The sequence below is a fragment of the Geotrypetes seraphini genome, chromosome 16, assembly GCF_902459505.1.
Source record: "Geotrypetes seraphini chromosome 16, aGeoSer1.1, whole genome shotgun sequence".
NCBI lineage: Eukaryota > Metazoa > Chordata > Amphibia > Gymnophiona > Dermophiidae > Geotrypetes > Geotrypetes seraphini.
Window position 1 is genome coordinate 27029454 of NC_047099.1, and position 18503 is coordinate 27047956.

General features: G+C 40.7%; 1 protein-coding gene across 4 annotated transcripts in view; it reads right to left on the bottom strand.

The window, feature by feature from the left end:
- JTB (jumping translocation breakpoint) overlaps window positions 1–15216 on the bottom strand; it is a 39822-nt gene extending 24606 nt beyond the window's left edge. Inside the window, exons 1-4 of one of the 4 annotated variants that reach the window (XM_033924877.1) lie at window positions 15086–15216; window positions 9478–9632; window positions 7065–7105; window positions 901–989 (exon numbers count right to left, since the gene is read on the bottom strand). In XM_033924877.1, coding sequence (XP_033780768.1) covers window positions 901–989; window positions 7065–7105; window positions 9478–9563 — 216 coding nt within the window. In that variant the 5' untranslated portion in view covers window positions 9564–9632; window positions 15086–15216. Of the gene's footprint in view, window positions 1–900; window positions 990–7064; window positions 7106–9477; window positions 9658–12226; window positions 12366–15085 lie in introns of those variants that run through there. The other 3 variants (XM_033924878.1, XM_033924880.1, XM_033924879.1) reach the window with 3 other exon arrangements.
- Between the last annotated feature and the right edge of the window lie 3287 nt (window positions 15217–18503).

Below are 18503 nucleotides of genomic sequence, written 5' to 3' on the forward strand. Positions count from 1 at the left end.
GTCCTTTTCTTTTTTAAATTTCTTTATTCATTTTTTCATATTACAAGTGTATCAGAAAAATACATATAATCTTATAAACACACACTTGATTTTCCTTCATGAATACTTTAAGTACAATATATCATATTCATATTTTTATAATGTTTTAGATAATATGTAAATCATTTAATATGTATGACAAATATAAATAAAATACCCCCCCAAGCCCTCCCTTCCTATTTCAGAAAATCTAACCTAATACTTCAAAATGCATTAATTAATTCATACATATTATGAGGTAAATACAATAATACCCACCTAGATCCCCACTTAACAAATCTCTTATTATGGGAAAATGTTATTAATCATTACAAAAATCTGCTAATGGTCTCCAAATCTTCAGAAATTTACCAAAATAACCTTTTTGTGTTGCTATTGTGCGCTCCATTTTATATATGTGGCATACCGAATTCCACCAAAAGTTATAACTTAATCTGTCATAATTTTTCCAGTTACATGTTATTTGTTGAATTGCTACTCCAGTTAATATGAATAAAAGTTTATTATTATGTGACGAAATTTGACTTTTTGCTCTCATTGTTGTACCAAATAAAATAGTATCATAAGTCAAGGTTACTGGATTATCCATCATCCTATTGATTTGAGGCCAAATTGATTTCCAAAATAATAATATATATGGACAATAGAATAAAAGATGGTCTAATGTCCCAGCCTCAAGATGACAGTGCCAACATCTATTAGACTTAGAGCTATCTAATTTTTGTAAACGAACAGGGGTCCAAAAAGCTCTATGCAAAAGAAAAAACGGCCTCCTACTTCTTGTTTCTACATACAGTATTTGGAAGCAGAAATGTAGGTCGAAAGCTCTGGTTCTCTGGGTGCAATGCGAGCAGTACTTACAGACTCAAACGAGGTACACAAAGCACACTCTTTGGAAACCACATACTCCTCATCACGCCAGCACTGTGTTGGTGCCACCACCATACTTTCTGTAAAAGAAAAGGTCAAATCTAAGCACCTGAAATCCTAGTCACCCTGTAAGCCTGAAAAGCCCAGTAACAATACAAGAGAGACCATTCAAAAGCAAACTTGTTACCAGAGGTTAAAACCTTCCTCAAAATGGTATCGTTAAGCCCATGAAAAGGCAGCATCCTATATCTTTTCTACGTTTCTGTATTAACCTTTAAAGTGGGCTTCTACTTTATTCTGCAGGATATTGAAAACCCAAAATGACAGATGTGCACAACACCCTTGCGGCTTTCTGTTCAGCTTCCTTTTCCTCTAGGGCACATCTTGGGACACACCCAGCCAGTTAGGTTTTCAGAATATCCAAGGAAATTCTAACAGGTTTTCCTTGTGGGATATATATTTCTTGAATTAATAAATTAACCCACATTACCAAGATAGTCTAAGTGGGTTACAATCTCACATACATAATTAAAACCAAACAATTACAAAATGTTATAAATATTTTGAAATATCAAAACTGGCAACTTTTATCATTCACTAAGCCTAATGGTACAATATTGCCAAAAAAAAGTCTTAAGATGGTTCCTCAAAGAAAGTAAAGGTTTTTTGCATGAACTCCAAAGTTGAACATGCAATAAACATGCAATGAAATATACTGTCATGCTCAAAGATGCATCATTATGCAACATTTCTTTTATTTTTTATTTCTTTTATTCATTTTTAAAACACATTCAGTAAGTGGAAAACACAATAAATTAATCATTTTAAACTATAGACATCACTTAAATTTTTCAAGATTCATACATATTAATATCCTCCCCCCGCCTAACCCAATCTTTTCCATTAGAACAACTATAAAATTTTCCCATAAGTTTAGTATTATATTATACATATTTTAAACAGAAAATACATTTATATATACATTCAGACTTATTTTTCAAACCACAAAATTTATCATCCTTCCCCATTACCATCCGTAAAAATAGTCAATTAAAGACCTTGTATACCTCCCACCCCTCCCCCCTCTCTGGATGTGCATATTATCTAATAACAGACCATAATTATAGAGATTCTTCAAAGGACATCAATGGGCCCCAAATTAATTTAAAATTTTCATTATTCCCTAATATAACAGCGTTCATTTTCTCATATTTATATATTAGACATAAACTTGCCCACCAGAATGTAAAGTTGAGACGATCCCAATTTTTCCAGTTTCGTGTAATCAATTGTATAGCTGTACTTGTCATAATTAAAAAGAGACGTTTTTCATGTTTATTATGCAACATTTCAAAAAACTGATACCATAATTTTAAACTGTATTCATCAAATAGGCAACCAATGAGATTTTTAAAACAGACCTAATATGGGTCATCCTAGACCAGTCATGGGCAAACTACGGCCTGTGGGCCATATCCGGCCTTCTGACCATCCGAACCCCGTCAACTGCAAGCCCTACATTTCTCCCTCCAGAGCAGTGTTGGGACGGCAGCATTCTAAACAGGCTGCTTCGCTGCCTTCTCTCGTTGGGGAATTCCCTCTGCTGCATCACTGATGATGTCAACAGTAATGTGGCACATGGAAGGCCCCAACGAGAGAAGGCCGCGAAGCAGCCTGTTTAGAGTGCTGCTGGCCCGATGCTGCTCTGGAAGGAGGTAAGTAGGAATCGTGGTTGGCGGGGTTCGGATGGGAGGGAAAGATGGAGGGTCAGCAGGGGTTCAACTATGCAGCGGGGGCAGGTGCTAAAGGGTTCTGCTGCTCAAGGGATGGGAGGGAGTGAAGGAAGCATGGAAGCTGGGCACGGGTTCTGCTGCACAGGAGGATGGGAGAGATAGAAAGATAATTTGGTCCAGCCCTTCTGTCAAATTTAAGAATCAATTGTGGCCCACGAGTCAAAAGGTTTGCTCACCCCTGTCCTAGATCCACCAATAATTAATCATACAAGTGGCAGCATTTTGGGGAACTTGCAGAAATTTTCAAAGTTTATGTTCAATATATAAATACTAGTGTTTAAGCCCGTTCCATTAACGGATGCTAGAGTAGATGTCTGTCTGGGTTTTTTTTTTTCTTTGTCTCTCTCTTCTTGGACGCTGTCTGTCTGTCATTATTTCTGGTTGTGTCTCTCCCTGGCCCCCTGTCTGTCTGTCTTTCTGTCTCCCTGCCTGCATTTCTCTGTTGCGCAATGCCTGCCTGTCTCTCCGTGGTCCTCCTTCCTATGTCCAAAGTGTCCCATCCTATGTCCTTAGTGCCCTCAGCGTCGTACTTAGTGCCCTCAGTGCCTTCTATGTCCTTAGTGGCCTCAGTGCCTCCTTCCTATTGCCTTAGTGCTCCCAGTGCCTCCCTCCTGTGTCCATAGTACCCCCAGTGCTTCATTCCCATGTCCTTAGTGCCCCCAGTGCCCCCTTCCCGTGTCAGTGTCCGCTCTCTCTCTCTGTTCTATATGGAATCTCCTCCTTCCTTTTCCCTTGGTCTGGCATACCTTCCTCCTTCCCTCCATGTCTTCTTCCCTCCAAACCATTCTCTCCCCCTCTGCTCCCTTTCCTCCTTGAACTTCATCGGGCAGTAGCAGCAGCATTCACAATTCATTGCTGTTGCTGGCTTCAGGTCTTCCTCTCTGGCGGGTCCTGTCTTTATGAAAACAGGAAGTAGTTAGGACCCGCCAGAGAGGAAGGCCTGAAGTCAGCAACAGCAGAAAATTATAAACGATGCTGCTGCTGTCCGAAGAAGCCAGGCCTTGAAGCACTCAAGGCAGACCGCTTCTCTCCCCTCCCAGCCCAACCCCCGCTGACTCTCCTATCTCTCCCTCCCAGTGAGTGACTTTAACAAGAAACCTCCCTCCAGCGTTGGCAGCCGCAGCACACTAAACAGGCTGCTTCGCGGCTTTCTCCTGCCGTTGAGTCCCTCTGTCGCGTCACTGATGTCTAAGATGTAAAATGTTTAATTTACTCTATTATCACTTATTGAAAGTGTTTAAAAAAATATGCAGATGTTACTGATTAGGGAGGATAAATTCTGATATGGATTTTAACAAAATATTAAGTATTGTATCTAAGTTTAAAATGTTATATATGCTGTTACATTTATTGTAAAGTTTTTAAAAATGAATAATAATTTAAAAAAAAAAAAGAATTAAGAAATTCTCAAAGGAGATTGAGGCAATCCACAGAAGAAAGCATTATAACAGTCCACATATAGCATTTCCAAATTTGTATCACTACATGAAACTTCTCAATAGATAAGCAACTCAAGAGATCATTCTAATCTTGAGAAACTGTTTATGATGGCACAAATCTGGGGCATAGAACAAAGATGAATCAAGCAATTCCTAGACCATGAATGGGCAACCTCGATACTTGGTGGCCACAATGAATATGCATGAGATCTATTTGCATGCAATGCCTCCACTGCATGCAAACAGATCTCTCACACACACACATATATATACAGTCATGTGAAAAAATTAGGACACCCCATGAAATATTCAGTTCTTTCTTAAGAAATGTTCACATATCAATGTCAATTTTTTTTTTTTATCTCTGGAAAAGAAAGTGATATAATTGCAGGTAAACAACAAAAATTTTCCTTGATTTACTCATGAAGTAAGATATTCACAAAAATGTGTATTCTGAGTAGAGAATGACACGGTGACAAAATTCATCACCGTTCCCATCCCTGCGGATAACCGCGGGAAACCATCTTCATGTCGTTCTTTAAGGAGAGAGGGAAGAATCAGAGTATGAATGGGCACAACACTGACCTTCAAGCTTTACTTTGAAGAATGCTGGTGTAGAAGGACTGAGATTGAAATAGACACTAAAAAATGACATGGGATTATTTCCCGCAGTTATCCGTGGGGACGGGAACGGTGATGAATTTTCCACCGTGTCATTCTCTAATTCTGAGGAATAAATTAGGACACCTCCACATATCCTCCCACTTAAAGTGGCTCAAATCACACACAGGTATATCACATCAGGTGCACATGATTAGAACACCAATATTCAGCATTTGAAAGAGGTTTGCCCTCCTTAAACCTGAGACATTTAGTTTGGTGTGCTCTTGACTGCTGAAGTGAGAATCAAGTTTAAGTTTCAAGTTTTATTAAAATTTTGATTAAATTGCAATATCATAATTCAAAGTGATGTACAAATAATGAATCCATCCTGTTGGTACTTTGTTCCCACTTATCAACTAATTTAGCTTCCAAATGTTTAATTTCTTTCTCCAAATCTGAAAATTGTTTTTTAAGAATTTTTTCTAATATATGCCAAATACAAAATAATATTTCCTCTCATGGTAGTCTTAAATGCATCCCATAATGGTTGGATTGGTAATTTCTTCTGAAGTATTAATTTGAAAAACTTCAATCATTTTTAATTTAAATTCTTCAAGGAAATTTGAATCCCCAATCAATGTATTATCGAATCTCCAAATAGACCTGCTATACTCTTGCTGCTCAAACTTAAATTCAATCCATACACCCCCATGATCAGACAAAATGATAGGGTCTATGGATGCTTTTGTCACTTGTTGTACTATTTGATTTGAGACAAAAATATAATTTATTCTTGAAAAGGATTTATGAACTTGTGAACAAAAAGAAAATTCCCGCCTTATATCTCAAATCACAAGATTGTATCAGATTATCTAATCCTAAGGACTTCATAATTTTACTTGTTTTTTTATCCATTAATGAATCTACCACAGCATTGATATCTCCAGCCACTACTAAATTAGAAGCAGCCAGTGGGAGTAATAATTGTTGTAACTTCTTAAAAAATTCATTTTGATTCATATTTAGGGCATACACATTAAACAATTCCAGGGTATTATTTCCCATGCTCATTTTCATATGTACCCACCTACCCAAGGGATCAGAATCAATCAATTGAAAATTACCTGAACATTTTTTTTATTTATTGGTATGGCAACCCCAGCTTTTTTCCCAATTGCAGAGGCAAAAAAAACACTGTTTAACCCAACCCCCTTCCAACTTTTTTGACTCTAGCATTGAAAGGTGTGTCTCCTGTATATAATATATATCAGCGTTTTGTTGTTTCAAGAAGGCAAGCATTTTTTTCTTTTTATTTGATGGTTAAAGCCATTAACATTTAATGAGAAAATTTTAATCTCCATTATAAGTTTTTATTTCCAAAAATGTAATCCAACATAAATATTTAGATTTATTTAATATGACTAGACACCATTACCCATTTTTAAAATACATTTAAATTGGATTTTTTAAATAAATGCTTTTTTGAGGAAAAATCTACATCAACTTATGCCTAGATTACTGCAACTCGCTACTCTCAAGCTTTCTGCTTAGTGATCTCGCTCCCCTCCAATCTGCCCAGAATTCAGCTGCACGACTCATATTTCAAGAGAGCTGCTATACTTATGTTACCCCTCTCCTAAAGTCACTTCATTAGCTTCCTATCCATTTCAGAATACAGTTCAAACTCCTCTTACTGACCTACAAATGCACTTACTCAGCTGCCCCTCACTATCTCTCTTCATTTATCTCCCCCTATGATCCCCTCCTCCCATGAGCTCTGCTCAGCTGGTATGTGTCTCCTATCTATGCCCTTCTCTTCAACTGCCAACTACAGACTCCGTCCTTTCTGCCTTATGCTTGGAACAAGCTGTCTGAATTCCTAAGACAGGCTCCATCTCTGACAGTGTTCAAGGCCCAGTTAAAAGCCCACCTCTTTGAGAGTGCTTTCAACTCCTAACTCCTTTTTACCTTGGGCTCTGCCTTATATGTCATGTGTGTCTGTCCAAGTTAGACTGTAAGCTCTTTCAAGCAGGGACTGTCTATAAATGTCAAAACGTACAGCGCTGTGTACGCCTTTCAGGGCTATGTAAGTGATAAATAGTAGTAGAAATCATTTGTTTTTGGGAAGGAACTTTTATTACTGACTACACTGAAAACAGAATGAGATGAGAAATGTGTACGGGAGAAGGGGATGATCCCATTCTTGCAAACTGCCTGTCCTCCCCACCCCCAGGAGCATAAGGGTTGAGCCCAATCTAAGTGATCCTCAAAGATCATAAGTCTACCTGTCTGAAAATATTCAGTCACTGCATTCTCTTACCTGACTGCATCTTGTCATCTGATACTGAACCCTTGGCAAATCTGTAAAGAAATAACACACAAATTCACTTGTGGGTTAATGCAAAGTGAATGCTAAAAGCATGGCCTGTTTCTCACTCATCCCTCCACTGTGGAAACCCTGGCATTTTATGTTTAAACATTTTTATTGAGGAGAGTCAGAAAGTACAAACCACAGCACAGTACTGAGCAACCATTATCATCTTTGATAAAATAAAACCCAAACTACCCCCTTCGAGTTATTCCACCAACTTTAGTAACATAATAGATGACAGCAGATAGACCTGAATGGTCAATCTAGTCTGCCTATCTCCTTAGCTATTTCTGGGCAAGAATCCAAAGCTCTGCCCAGTACTGTTCTTAAGTTCCACATACCGAAGTCTCCGTCAAAGCTCACTCCAGTCCATCTACACCAGGGGTCTCAAAGTCCCTCCTTGAGTGCCGCAATTCAGTCACATTTTCAGGATTTCCCCAATGAATATGCATGAGATCTATGTGTATGCACTGCTTTCAATGCATATTCACTGGGGAAATCCTGAAAACCTGACTGGATTGCAGCCCTCAAGGAGACTTTGAGATCCCTGATCTACATCCTCCCAGCCATTGAGGCCCTCTCCCCAGCCGATCCTCCTCCAAACGGCCATATACAGACACAGACCGTGCAAGTCTGCCCAGTACTGGCCTTAATTCTTCAATATTTACTATTATTTTCCGATTCTAGATCCTTTATGTTCATCCCACGCTTTTTGAACTCAGTCACCGTTTTCCTCTCCACTACCTCTCTTGGGAGTGCATTCCAGGCACCAACCACCCTCGCCGTAAAGAAGAATTTCCTTACATTGTTCCCCAACTTTATTGCAAAACCTCAATAAAATTCCAACCCATCAGCCCTCGCTCCACCTCCACCCCATATAAGAGAAATTAAAATTCGAGAGTCATGTCATCCTGGTAACAAGGAATAATCATCCCCCCTGCACTGGTAATCAGTCCTGGTAAGCAGATTCATTAATAGTGATCATCATGACATCATAATTGGTTTACAAGGATACTTTGTCCCTGGCACTTAAAATACTCAGATATGATTCTACTGTACTTTCTCTGTTCCTAGAGATAAGAAAATGTGGTAAGTGTTTGTGTCTGGCAATTACAATTTGACAAGAAGATACTTTACGGCTTAAAGTTCTTTTAAGATATTCCCAGTGCCCATGTCTTCAACTTCTGCTGATATCCTAGATTTCTCTGAAATTATTAGTCTATAGTTAATTTTTTTAATTTCTTCCTCACTAGTCTCTGCTCTTGCTTGCATCCAGGTTAACATGGCCCATGACATGAATTTCCCTGGACCACATAATCTAGCAGAACATGAAGGCTCCAAAATTTATATCAGGGTTGTTCAACATCGGTTTCTCAAGGGCCACAATCCAGTCGGATTTTCAGAATTTTCCCAATTAATTTGCATGAATTGCTTCCACTGCATGCAAATACATCTCATGCAAATTCATTGGGGGGAAAATCCTGAAAACCCAACCTGGCGAAGGCCGAGGATGGACACCCCTGATTTAAAATTCCATCACATAACACTCAACATAGAAGAATTTTAAAAATTTAATACTGAATTAATACTGAATTTAATACTGAAGATGAACCCAAGCAAGAAACAACTGCTACAAACTACTGAGTAAGAACAAAAAAGATCCTGGGCCAACTTCCCCATCTATTGCTTTCAGATGAGAGAAATCCATGAGGCATTCAGTTAGCCTAGAAAGAGTAGGATAAAGGCAGTGTTTCACCTAAAGTTAATTTTATCACCTGAACAGGGGAGGGGTGAGGGGCCCATGGCAAAAATCTCTGGTGTTATGCATACAAATTCCCATAAGGAACCCAATTCTCCAGTGGTAAAATCGCTGCTGGGTAGACTTTAAGGGCCATTTTGGTCTTTATCTGTCGTTACCTACCTAAAAGATGATGTGGGGCCATGGGAAGAGCATAAATTGCCCACACCACTTGCTGGCAGACTAGAAAGGCCATTTTGATCTTTACCTGTTATTATCTATCATTACAAGAGGATGTGATGCAGTGGGAGCAGAGCACAGATGACCCACTCCACTCGCTACCTCACTGCCATTCAGTTTTATAGAAACATAATGACAGATAAAGGCCAAATGGATCATTCAGTCTGCACATCCACTATCTCCTTCTCTAACAGATCTCGTGTGCCTGTCCCAGACTTTCTTGAATTCAGACAGTCTTTTGTCTCCACCACCTCTACCAGCAGATTATTCCACACATCTACCACCCTTTCTGTAAAAAATTTCTTCCTTATGGCAGGATCAATATAAAGACCTTTCCAAACTAATTCCTGAGTAGCAAGACTTCTTGCTTATACTTCCACCTACCTCATATGAAGCACCATCATACACAGTACTATGTATTGCAGAATATTTTCCAGAACCAAGGGGGACATGGCCAAAAGCAGCTTCATCCTTTGGAGCCAGGAAATGCGTTCTCAACCACGGGCACCAATCACTGGTTTTCTCACAGGGAGAAAAGACTATGCAGAGAAGAGAAGAAAAAGCCTAAAGCAGGATACAATAAGAAACCATCACAGGCCAGAATGTCTTATGTGAGACACCCAAAAAGGCAATATGACATCTACAAGCTTTTATAAAACTGGCTCCCCACACACACTATTACATCAAATCCCACACAGAATTAAAAAAACAGATGCATTTATGGAAATCCACTCCATGTCCCTGGAAATGCCCACGTGTGGCAGACTCAGAACTATGTATCATCTCATTGGTACAAAGGAGAAGATCACAGTGGACAGAGTGGTGTCAGAAAAGGAGAGTGTGCTCTCAATTCAGGAACAGATACAGTTTGAATTGTTAACATTGACATTTAAGATTTTGCTGATAAAGAAGCTGTGTTGGTATCAGCTGGGTAGAGCCGAAAGATGAGCCAAGCAGCAGAGGTTGAGGGAGGATTCCATAGCTCTCCAAAGAGTGAGTTTCCAGCTGAACTAAAGCATATGGTAATTTATTGATGTTTTGGAAGAAACTGATGACTGACTTTCCTGGGACACGATGCTGATCAGTCATATGTCATGGAAAATGGTTTTTAAGGCTTACATTCAGAACTGGGGAGACCAACACCTATCCATGTGTCAGGTTGCACAAGTTGACTGGGGAGAAGTAAGGTTACAATCCTTGTCTTTATTGTACTGGTTTGTATTGTAATATTTTTTACTGATGAGATGTTCTTACTTTGTCTTTAAATTTTTTTTATCATAGACCACATCAAAAAAGGATCCAGCTTTTTGCAATAATCTAAAGAATTACTTTTTTATAGAAAGGTTGGTAGAGATTTTGTTAACATTAGCTTGTGGCAAAGAATATGGGTGCATCATGGTTTATTGTACTATTCTGTGTTGGTTGGTTCATGCAATTGTACTGCTTTTGAATGGCTCAATAAAAGTTTATGAAAATAAATAAATAAAGGTTGGTAGATACAAGGAATAGCTTCTCAATAGAGGTGGTGGATATATGAAATTTCAGCATTTAGCAGATGAAGCACCATTTTGATATAGCTGCGAGTTTGGATTCTCTCGTATTTCCCCCCAATGCATTTTTGCAAAACAGGGTATACTCCTGTCAGTTTTGGGGGCTGGTTTGCTGAACTGTGATTTGAGACTCGTGCTATGAGGATGACAGATGAAGATTTCTCTGCAAGTTAAGTACTGTTTTATGTCCCTGTTCTGCTGACGTGCGAGAGAAAAGTCTTCCTGCAATTTCTTCCCAGAAGTTGTATTAATAACTAAGCTGTGTTCTTGGAAGTGTTTTTGTGGAGTTTTATGACCTATTTTAAGCTGTGCCTGGCTAATTTGGAGTTTATGCTGGTATTATCAGAGTGCAGTCTGTACCGAGGTCTTTTTCTCCACATTTACATGTTGCAGCAGTCCTTCAGCCTTTCTGGAAGTGAGTGGTGTTACAGTGTTTAAGTTACTGATAGGTTTCCCACTCTGACCCTACGTAAATTTCTGTGGTAAGTTTACCATTCCCATGTGCTCCTGACACTTCCTTTAAAACACATTTATTGTAGAACTATGTTCCACTGTATATGTACTGACAAAGAAGCATGTTTAGCAGATCCCTAAACTTACCTAGGAAGATTCCAAATGGAAAACAGAAGAAAAAAGTATTTTCCATAAACAGGAAAGATGTAAAAGATGGCACTGTCAAGCAGAAATCCATCAAGTTTCCATAGAACAGGAGCAACACTGTATGCACGTTGACAAAGTAAAATTTTTAGCAGAACCCTAAAGTTCATCTAGGTCAGGGGAAGGCAATTCCGGTCCTCGAGAGCTGGAGCCAGGTCAGGTTTTCAGGATATCCACAATGAATATGTATGAGATGGATTTGCATGCACTGCCTCCTTGAGAAGCAAATCTATCTCATGCATATTTATTGTGGATATCTTGAAAACCTGACCTGGCTTTCGAGGACTGGAATTGCCTACCCCTGATCTAGGATGATCACAAATGAAGAACAGAAAAAAAAAATACCTTTCTATAAAACAGAAGCAACAAAGAATATAAAAATAGCTATACCGGGTCAGACCAATGGTCCATCTAGCCCAGTTTTGTTTCCAACAGTGGCCAATGCAGGACACAGAACTGTCAAGAAGGAATCAAGCAAGTTGCACAGGGAATACAGTCAAGGAGGAAGGAATGATCAGATGATAGGATGGTGAATCCGTTTAAAGCTCTTTGGGTAATAGTGAGAATGAACTAGCAGTCAGTGCTCATGGTACAAAAAGGTGCCATGATTTAATTTATATGTAAGTCCTTAAGCTTCAAACAGCCATATTTTGAATTCACTAAAGTCATTTGATCTAAGTGGGAGACCTGCATTTACAGTTAGTAATACAGTGTTTCCCGAAAATAAGAACTAATGTATCCCAAAAATAAGCCCTAGCATGATTTTTTTTAAGATGTGCCTAATATAAGCCCTAGTTAAGATCGAACCCCAAACCCCCCCCCCCAAATGTTCCCAACACTCATGCTGCCCGATTTGCCAAAACAAACAAAAAAAAATATCAGATTTGTCAATTCAGCGACCCCCCACCCGGTGAGACCTGACATACCTCCACTCTGATGCCTCTTAAAGCAACAGCGGTGGCAGCGCTCTGAACGAGCTGCTTCGTGGCCTTCCCCACCAGTGCCTTCCCTCTGCCGCGTCACTCTATGACTGTCGAGCAGAGCATTCAGTGTGCCAGCCGGCACTAGAACCTCTTCCGCACTTTTGTAAAAAAAAAAAAAAAAAAAGGAGGGGGGTTAGTTCTGCAGTAAGGAATGTTTCCATATGGTGCTCTGGATCGAATCCTATTGGACGCAGGTGAACTATGTGTGTCCAATCAACATACTGAAGCAACTGGGAGAAGATAAGGTTTTTGTAATTTTGTACAAATAAGCTAAATTAGAAACAGAACAAAAGTTGGTAGGTGAGGTGGGACTAAACCAAATTTCTGGTTCCTTGACTTTTATTCTATATAACCAAGTGGATTAACATGGCAATCAAAACCTTCTGCTCAAAAGCAAAAACAGGACATATATTTTCACAGAAAAGAATGGTGGATGCCTGGAACTCTGTCCTGGCGAAGGTGCTAGACAAAACTGTGATAATTCAAAAAGATATGCGATAAATTCTTTGGGATATACTGTAATTTAAAACTATTTATTCCACGCACTTTATGCACCACAAGCAATCCAAAACAGCAACTAAGAGGTTTGCAACTAAATAAAATCAGTGAGGGAGCAGACATAGGTTGGAGCAGTGGTTCCCAACCCTGTCCTGGAGGAACACCAGGCCAATTGGGTTTTCAGGCTAACCCTAATGAATATGCATGAAGCAAATTTGCATGCCTATCACTTCCATCATATGCCTCTTCCCAAGGTCGCTTCCGACACCATCATCCTCAGGAAGGCAACCGCAGCGGTCACTTCGCCAGATAACGAGGAGTGACGAGGATGCACGTCACAAGAGTGAAATCGAAACGCCAAATCTCTAAGCCCTAGCAGAGATAGGGTTACCTGACAGCTCCAGGAAAAGGACGACGGATTGAGGCATCTGGGTTTTACTTCCTTTGCTTTCAGTGGAAAGCAAACTCGGATGTCCTCAATCTGTCCTCCTTTTTCTGGAGCAATAGGGGTAAAAGCTAAAAAAGTATTGAATATGAACAGTGAGGCAATTTGGAAAACTCCCACAACAACACAGAGCCTCACAGGGTTCAATTGCAATGCCGCTTTATAGAGCAATGGTCAGACCACACTTGGAATACTGTGTCCAACATTGGTCTCCCAACCTAAAGAAGGATATAAAACTGTTGGAGAGGGTGCAGAGACGAGCAACGACGTTAATAAGAGGTATGGAGAACTTGGAATATGAGGAACGACTCAAGAAACTGGGACTGTTCTCCCTTGAGAAGAGGAGGCTGCGAGGGGACATGATCGAGATGTTCAAAATGCTGAAAGGCATCGATAAAATAGAGCAGGAAAATAAATTATTTACACTGTCCAACGCGACACGGACAAGAGGACATGGTTTGAAGCTAAGGGGGGACAAGTCCAGGACAAATGTCAGGAAGTTCTGTTTTACGCAGCGAGTGGTAGACGCCTGGAATGCTCTCCCAAAGGAGGTTATTAAGGAATCCACTGTGCTAGGATTCAAAGGCAAATTAGATGCACATCTCCTTATGAGAGGCATAGAGGGATATGGGTGACTAAAACTACATCAGGTGTATACCTGACTGGGCCTCCGCATGTGCGGATCGCCGGACTCGATGGACCATGGGTCTGATCCGGAGATGGCAGTTCTTATGGCATATAAGCCATCAATTCTACTAGCGCGTAGCTTATATTATTGTCTTTCTTCAAAATAAATAAAGACTGGATAACAACATACGTTTCATTTTTTACTTATCATTACATGCAGTGCCACTAGCTAGAGGTAAAAAGCAACAAATGAAACATATGTTGTTATCCAGTCTTTATTTATTTTGAAGACAGACCGTAATATAAGCTACACCAGGGCTGCCTAAGTCCGGTCCTCAAGGTCTACTGGCAGGCTAGGTTTTCTGGATATCCACAATGAATATGCATGAGAGAGAGATTTGCATCCCAAGAAGGAAGTGCAGGCCAATCTCTCTCATGCATATTCATTGTGGATATCCAGAAAACCTGGCCTGCCAGTAGACCTCGAGGACCGGACTTGGGCAGCCTTGAGCTACACACTCTTGGACCCTAGCCAGTGAGGCTGTGTTGTAGCAATAGGGCAGGGGTGTCCAAGGTCAGTCCTCGAGGGCTGCAATCCAGTCGGGTTTTCAGGATTTCCCCAATGAATATGCATGAGATCTATTAGCATACAATGAAAGCAGTGCATGCAAATAGACCTCATGTATATTCATTGGGGAAATCCTGAAAATCCGACTGGACTGCGGCGGCCCTCGAGGACCTACATTGGACACCCCTGCAATAGGGGTAACTTTAAGCAGAGAGAACTTAGAGGGGGGGGGAGGAGCAGCCAAAACAAGTTCCAAGCCAGTCAGCTGATTAACCGTTCCAGTTTGTCTGTCTTGGCTGTTTAGACTGTAAGTTCTTTGGAGCAGGGACTGTTTGCTTGCGCTTTGTGTCTCTGTACAGCGCTGGTGGCGCTATAGAAATAAAGAACGAAGCCAAAACGAACGAAACGGTGGGAACTCAACCGTTCTCGAACTCTGGGGCCGATTTGATTCGAAATCTTCTCGACAAAAGCGAGCGCGGCAATCTCCAAAGTTCGAGAACGTTCAGTTCCCACCGTTTCGTTCGTTTGGAGGGTCGAAGAGGCCAGGCTGCGGCTCCCTCTCCCTCGGGTGTCTTTCCTCAGAGGCCACGTGACCTCACACGGCTCAAGGAAAAAAAAGGAAGTCGGGGACTTAACAAACGGCTTCTTCCTCTTTCCCACCTACCGGCAACCCCGCGGCTTCTCTTCTCCGCTGCACGGCCCCCTCCGGCTCCCAACCTCTCAAGTCGGACGTCCCGCCCTGCCGGAAATAGAAAACTACGGGCCGCCTCTTTTGTCCCGTCATCTAGTCTGCGCAGTCGCAGTAACTCTCTGACTTGGGCTGACGCGTGCGCGCCGGTCTGGTCTACTACGCGTGGCGGTCCAAACTCAGGAGGTGGGGGGGGACTAACACGCATGCGTAGACTTGGAGGCGGACTTAATTGAGTCCCTCCTTGTATAGAATTTAAGCCAACTAAATAGACAGGAATGGTGACTTTATAAAGTTTAAGTTAGTTTAGTCAAAAAAAGGTATCTTCTTGTACTTTCTTCACGCCTCTGACTTTGTGTGTCCAAGTGACCTTTCAACTTTCTTATCTTTACTTCTTATTTATTAACATGTCCCTTCCATGCCCCGCCCCTTTCCCCGCCCATGCTCCTTTCTTGCTCCGCACCCTCCCTTTCCCAGCCTCACTCCTCTTCGGCTTATTGTCCACCTCAGGATTCCCATCGTAGCAGAAAACAGCATGTCCTAATCTACACTATAATTACTTCACAAATACTCAGAACGTTGTTGTAATACAGGGGTGTCCAATGTCGGTCCTCGAGGGCCGCAATCCAGTCGGGTTTTCAGGATTTCCCCAATGAATATGCATGAGATCTATTAGCATACAATGAAAGCAGTGCATGCAAATAGACCTCATGTATATTCATTGGGGAAATCCTGAAAATCCGACTGGACTGCGGCCCTCGAGGACCGACATTGGACACCCCTGTTGTAATATAATGCAGCTCCCTGGACTCACATTGCAACAATCCTACCTAGGGTTACCATATGGCTCCAGCAAAAGGAGGATGGATTCAGACATCCGGCTTTTACTTCCATTTCTTTGCTGTCAGTGGAAATAAAACTCAGATGTCTCAATCTGTCTTCTTTACTTCCATTGCTGTCAGTGGAAGTAAAACCCAGAAGTCTGTCCTCCTTTTTCTGGAGCCATATGGTAACCATGAATGGTGGCCCCTCCCACATCTAAATGATGCCAATTTGGACATTTCTAACTTGGATAGCTTTGTGGTCAAAAATGGCGAATAAAGTTAGGCGCCCAGGTGTTCTAGACATTTTGGCAGCCAAGGCATCCAAATAGGTGATTTTCAGCAGAAAAAAAATCATTTGGATGTCTCTTTCAAAAATGAAAGGTTTTTCTGCCTTCTGTCTTTGGATGTTTAGCAGGAAACGTCCAAGTCGGACTTAAACATCCTTTTTGAAAATGATTCCTCACATCAGACACAGAGATGAGGGAATGGAAGACACCACAATGGCACCTCACAAAAGTGGAAAACTGAGACGGCTGTAGATGCCATAAGAAAAACTTTATTGTGGAACTCGGGTCAGTTTTGGATTCTACATTAAAGTTTTTCTGTTTGGATCTCCAGATTTTACAATAGTTAATTTGATTCTAGCTGTCGTAATTTTAAGCAATTCAACATACTTTTTTCTAACTTTTTCCATCCATCTAATCTAACCAATTTCTGTTTTTATCTCACAGTTTTTACTTGTTATGTTTCATTTTTTTAACGAACTGTAAACCGAGTCGAGCTTCTTAGGGAGTAGATTCGGTATATAAAATGAAGATTAGATTCTTCCCTTCATGGAATGGGTCAGGAGGGAATAATGACACATGAACAGCAGCCATGGGAAACAGCAGAAGACAGACAGGAAAGCAGAAAAGAGAAACAGGGACTGACATTATTGAAAAAATAGAATGCTCAGACAATAAAGGTTGAAAAAATATTTTTTATTTTTTAAATGTATTAATTGGAATGTTAGCTTTGAGGAAACATGCATCAGAGATGTTTTTGCATTTTGTTCAGTACAAGAGGAAATATATTTCTGTTGAACTTCAGGACTTCTAAGAAAGGGCTAAAGAGCTATTGTTTTTCTTTAGTCTTTAATGATTTGTAGACTCACCCTTCTGTGCAGGATGGGGAGAGAAATGCAAGGACCAGGTTACAGCACAGGAGACGTACTCTTCTTTTTTGTTGGGGGGTATTCTTTCACAGTAATTGTAAACTGTTATTTCTTATATAAACTAGGTCTGTTTTTATTTGTAAACCACTCTGATATGTTTACAGTTCAGAACAACAGGTGTAACAATAAGAAATGCTAGGTATGATATGCATATAGCTGCCATGCTGTGAATAAAGCATAAAAATTCATTGGAAAAACTGTTCACATTAGCACACAAGTAAGTAGGTAAGTAAAAAGTTTAATGCACTTCCTGCCACTTACATTTAGTTATCTGCTTTGTAGCCCTTATAGGTGAGAAGATCTGTCAGACTTTGAAGTCCGGTCTTTCAGCCCCCTATTCCGGGCCTGCCACTGTCAATCCTTTCAAGAAAACGCAAACACAGCTCTGTCTCCCATCTGGCACCTCCCAGCTTGAACACAACCCAAGAGATGAGTGAAATCATGTCACCCCCCCTTCCACCCTAGCACCTCATTCCCAGCTGTTGCCTCATCTCACCTCAGCCCCAGCCTTCTAGTCAGCATGATTAGAACACCTAGGGATGCCTGTACTCACCTCCAGGGACAAGTAAAACTAGGGTTACCAGAGGTCCGGATTTCCCCGGTCATGTCCTCTTTTGGGGGGCTCCGTTGGATGTCCGGGCATCTTAACCACTGGTTTCTTAGGGTGCAGTTTCATTGTTGTTTACATATTCTATTTTTAGTTTGCAGTTACACTCTCACCCAGTATAGAATAAGTATCTGTGTTCTGTGTGTGTGAAAAAATACATGCTTTTCTGTTGGAATTGACTGTGAAGGATCAATTTGTACTCATCTGGCGTGTTTAATTTTACAATGGGTTCTAGTGCTCACGGCAGTGGTTAAGATGCTGCATTTTCCTAGGTGTGGCTCGTGGATTATTACAAAACAAAAATTTCATATAGAGGAAAAGGTGTTAAAAATGATTGGCCCTGGGTATCAAATATGCTAGATACGCCACTGCCAGCTGGACTTGTAATTCCAGACCCGATCCTGCAGTAGTAGAAGGTTTTTGGTTTTTTTTTTTGGGGGGGGGGGAGGTTGACAATCACTTTGGAAAGAATTAACAGCAGAAAGCCTTTAAAAATAATAAAAATTAAAAACCCTATGCATTGCTCCAGTCTGCTGTAGAGTTTTTCTGCTTCTGTTTTGGAGCAGGGAAAAGAAAGGGGACATAATTGTTCTGTTGTGTGGTTAAAGTAAGGGACAATTTAATGGATTAGCAGCCTAATAGCGTAGCTGATTGTGTTCCAGGAGAATCAGGTTCAGTTCCCACTACAGTCACTTAATCCTCCATTGCTCCAGGTAGAGAACTTAGATCGTGAGCCCACTAAAGACAGAG